At 46.8% G+C, this 4,591-nt stretch overlaps 1 protein-coding gene across 2 annotated transcripts in view; it reads right to left on the minus strand.

Annotated features, from left to right (window-relative positions):
- GEMIN5 (gem nuclear organelle associated protein 5) overlaps positions 1 to 2,448 on the minus strand; it is a 49,840-nt gene extending 47,392 nt beyond the window's left edge. For both annotated transcript variants that reach the window (XM_025387282.1, XM_025387281.1), the window contains exons 1-3: positions 2,200 to 2,448; positions 1,274 to 1,434; positions 406 to 587 (exon numbers count right to left, since the gene is read on the minus strand). In XM_025387282.1, coding sequence (XP_025243067.1) covers positions 406 to 587; positions 1,274 to 1,434; positions 2,200 to 2,365 — 509 coding nt within the window. In that variant the 5' untranslated portion in view covers positions 2,366 to 2,448. The remainder of the gene's footprint in view (positions 1 to 405; positions 588 to 1,273; positions 1,435 to 2,199) is intronic.
- Positions 2,449 to 4,591: the final 2,143 nt, after the last annotated feature.

A 4,591-nucleotide genomic window follows, 5' to 3' on the forward strand; every position in this document is an offset into this window, starting at 1 on the left:
CAGATCCCAATGCCATATCACTTTCCCAATCTAGACGGAGCGCTCAGAACCAGAGAGACTCAGCAAAGTCATCTGACACCTGGGAGTTCATGTTATATCAAAGGGCAGTAGAGAAAGTGAAAAAGGTGAAAGAGGACATTTCCTACATTTAAAGGTTGACTGGAGGAGTTAGATATGAAGAACCAAGAAAGTACAGTACCATGGAAACCAAGGAAACAAAAACAGAGGGAGTGGCAGAAACAGTAAGGACCTGGAGGAATAAATGATGCCAAGGGCTCAGGGGGAGTGGTTAACATCTGTAGATGGTTTTCTTTGAGGAATAAAAGGACAGAAGAAGATAAAGAACATGCAAAACACGATCATAAACAAAACAAAAATCATCAATACAGATGGCACAGTACTTACCCAATGGCTACTAAATCTTCATGATGAGGTGAACAAGTAAGACAGAAAATTGTCCTGGGTTCTATAAAGAGGTGCTGGCTGTCATTTCTGTTAAGCCAGTAACAAAAAACTACTCCTTTTTCATCCCCAGATACTATTAAGTCCTTTACTCGAGGAGACCAGTGTAATGTTGATATTGTATGCTTTAAAACAAAACAAAAATTTGTTGTCAATGCTGAAGTTTTACTTAATTTTTAACTTGTATCACAAACCAGCATAATGCTACATACATACATTAAAAGTAGTTAATACTTATTAGGAGTACTTGTTTAGCAACATGATATTAACAAAATGGTGGGAAGATTTAGACTACTGGGAATCAAACAATCATTAAAAATTTTTTTAATAGTTTAATGCAAAGTTCTTACAAAGATTAAGTAAGCCTTTTCCTTTTCCTTTGTTCTCTCAAAAAGCAGGTATATCAAGTAACTATATAGCTTAGAAATTCATTCACGCATTTACAATCTATATCAGGAGTCCATTTATATCAATAACCAGAGGGTAACTGTTTTAGACCTTGTGGGCCATACCATGCCTGTTGCAACTACTCAACGCTTGTAGCATGAAAGCAGTCATGGACAATGCTTAAATGAATTAGTGTGGTTGTATTCTAATAAAACCTATTTACAAAAGCAGTTTGCCAACCTCCGGTTTGTATGTATCTCCTTTCAAAAAAAGTTACGACATCTTACAATATGGTTTCTTATCTAATTAATGAACACAATTACAAGGTACTTTGCACAGATGAGCTAGCAAAACTAGCTTGCAACAGAAGAACCCTTAGCACAGATACATAAAAACGGTCTGAGAAACCAGTAAGCCATGGTACCTGATGGAGTGCATGTTCTGTCACAACTGTTTTTGTCTCTACATCCCATATTTTCACAGTTCCATCGTCGGAGCTGGTGGCACAGAGGTTGTACTGACCAGGGTGATGAGAAAATGTGAAGCCGGAGACCCTTTCGGTGTGTCCCACCAATTCTCCTATGACTTCAAGCAAAACCAGACGCTAGGTTAATCCAAGTGCTATCCAAGGTTCCTGGCAGAATCATACTGTTGTTGGATGATGAGTGAGCAGATGCTTTGGCGTTACTTAACCCATGGTATAACTGAAAACCGAAGGACTTACAATCAGAATTCCCAAGTGCTGATATTGGCTGTGCCACGTGACTTCGAACAAGCCTCTGTGCCTCAGCTTCTCAACTGTGAAATGAATGTTGATATACTTTGCTCTGCTTAGTTCACAGACTGGAAAGCAGCTCAAGTAATGTGAAAGTGATTTTTATTTAGATGTGGCCAGAATAAATTACCTGGCACGTCATATCCTAAGGCACAATCAAAGCCTAGTTTGGAGCCTGAAAGCATCTAGTTTAACCCAGTCATCTTACAGTAAGGAAGGCCACATGTTGCAGGATCTTGCTTAGGGCCTGCAGCTGTAGTCAAACCCCAACCCCAGGAAGGCTCCCGGCGGGCTGGCACGCACCGGGATGGCCGGGACTATATAAGGCTAACTGTTCAGTAAGCAATCGGTCCCACGTGGAAGCTCCAGGAGGCGGGACCGCTCGGCCACAGCATGGTGTAGCTCATGCTGGAGACCAGAAGCAACTCAGCTTAGTGACAGTGGGCTGCCTCTCCTCCCAGCCTGGGCCTCAGTTTCCCTAGCTGTAGAAAACAGGGTGGCTGGAGACGTCCACTCGGCGCCTCTTGGGAGCGCAGAAAGGGCAGGAAGTCTCGAGCCCAAGGGTGGTGAGTTACCTCGAAACGGGGGTGTCCCAGGACTCTCTCCTGCGCCCGGGCCCACGCGGACAAGGAAGACGGAGGTCCGCGCGGCGAAGCCAAAGAGGCCCCCGGGCACGGCATCGCTGCAGCGGGCGCAGTACCAGTTGGGGGAGGGCGGCAGCGTCCGCGGCTCCTGCCCCATAACTACAAGCCGTCGGAGTCAAGAGAAGCAGCCACAACCGAACGCTCGTAGCCTCACGCCTTAGACAGGGAGTGGGGCGGGGTGAATTCCGAGCCCCGCCTTCTCGGGCAGTCGGTACGGTGCGCGTCGAGGCCCAGCCAGCACCGCGCGTTCCGTTCCCGCTGCCGGCGGGCTGGGAAGGGCTGGACCGCGTGTGCTGCGCTGGCCCTCAGTACCTAGCCCGGGGGAGGAGGTCCGCCGCAACCCTGGCCAGGATCGGATGTTGCCTGAGCACAGCCCCGAGGTTAAGCATTCTCACTTCGCACAGAAAAGCACAAAATTAGAGGATTAGACTAGTAGAACCAACGCTCCACGCTACCAGTTTATTCTTTAGATCCGTTCGACCACTATCCTGTCCAGTGTTTTTTGAACGCTATGTGCCAGGGTACTTTGCTAGTTGTGGAGGTGTTTTAAAGATATTCACAAGAGGCCGGGTGCGGTGGCTCACGCCTGTAATCCCAGCACTTTGGGAGGCCGAGGCGGGCGGATCACGAGGTCAGGAGTTAAAGACTGGCCTGGTCAACATAGTGAAATCCCGTCTCTACTAAAAATACAAAAAATAAAATAAAATAATAAAATAAGCTGGTGTGGTGGCAGGCGCCTGTAATCCCAGCTGCTCGGGAGGCTGAGGCAGGAGAATCGCTTGAACCCAGGAGGCGGAAGTTGCAGTGAGCGGAGATCGCGCCACTGCACTCCAGCCTGGGCGACATTGCGAGACTCCATCTCAAATAAAAACAGAACAAAACGAAACAGAAAAGATATGCACAAGAAGCCGCTTAACAAAAATATGGAGCCTGAGAGACAGACTGGTGTGAGCTGTGGTTGTGCCACTGCACTCAAGCCTGGGCAATAGAGTGAGACCCTGTCTCAAAAAAATAAAAATATGAAAGTACAAATCTGGAATTAAAAAGGGAAAGAACAGTTTCTGCAACTGGCTGGCAATTCTGGCTCTGGGTTCTGGGTACTCAAAGATGAAAGAGATGCAAATGGAGTGACTCTTGATTTGCTTGATTGAGGGCCAGCTCTGTGAAGGAAGCTATATGTGGTAAATAGTGTGGAAGAAAGTTTCCTTTCAACTCAAAACTGCTAAAATGCTCAGATTCTGCACTACTCGTATGTTGCTTGTTTGCACTGGGTATCTGGCACTCCTGCATATGTAGCAAACCGAAATCTGAACTACCTGTCATTAATACAGAGAGTCAAATGCATATATTTGGATGCGTCTAGGAGCACAAATTTGGAGGCACCTAGCTGTAGATTGATTACTGGTTTGCCAGTTGTTAGCTGAGAGACTTTAACCTATCCTAAATGTGTTTCCTCATTTGAAGAAGGAAAATGATAATCCATGCCTTGTTGGATTGCTGTGAGGAATAATGGAGATTTTAGTGAAATACCTGCCGGATAAACGGCAGTAAATGCCAGACGAATATAAACTCATTTCTTGAAGGTCAACCAGATAAGTAGGGATTAGGACAGCATACATCATATTTGAACTATTTGCTCTTTAAAAGAGATTTTAGGCTAGGTTGGGTGGCTCACACCTCTAATTTCAGCACTTTGGGAGGCCGAGGAGGGCAGATCGCTTGAGCCCAGGAATTCAAGATCAGCCTGGGCAATTTGGGGAAACTCCGTCTCTATAAAAAATACAAACACTAGCCGGGCGTGGAGACTTGACGTGAGCCTGTAGTCCCAGCTACTTGGGAGGCGGAGGTGGGAGGGTGGCTTGAGCCCGGGGTAGAGGCTGCAGTGAGCCTAGGTCGTTGCCACCGCATTCCAGCCTGAGCGAGAGAGAGACCCTGTTTCAATAAAATGAAATAAAATAGCTTTCACACGATTTCAACTTATCTTTACGACAAGCTTGTGCCCTAGCGTTAGTCATTTCTGAAAAGAAAACTGAGGGCCACCAGATTAGGTCGCTTGTTCACGTATTCTGTTCCCCTACTCCTTTCGAGTTTGTGAGTGGGGCTTCGCAGTTTTTCTGAATCCAGGTGAATTTTCGGAAACCCACGCGCTTTCGGCCTTTATTAATTCATTCATTCCCAAGCCAGGCTCGCCTGACCACACCTCGAGCACCGGCCCAGTGCTCGCGGTCTTCATGACAGCACCGCAGGTGTAGGTACTGCTTGTGGGAGAGCCCCACAGGAAATCCGGAGTATTGCGCATGCGTGCTGTCCAGAAGGCGCTTGA

The sequence above is a fragment of the Theropithecus gelada genome, chromosome 6, assembly GCF_003255815.1.
Source record: "Theropithecus gelada isolate Dixy chromosome 6, Tgel_1.0, whole genome shotgun sequence".
Lineage (NCBI taxonomy): Eukaryota > Metazoa > Chordata > Mammalia > Primates > Cercopithecidae > Theropithecus > Theropithecus gelada.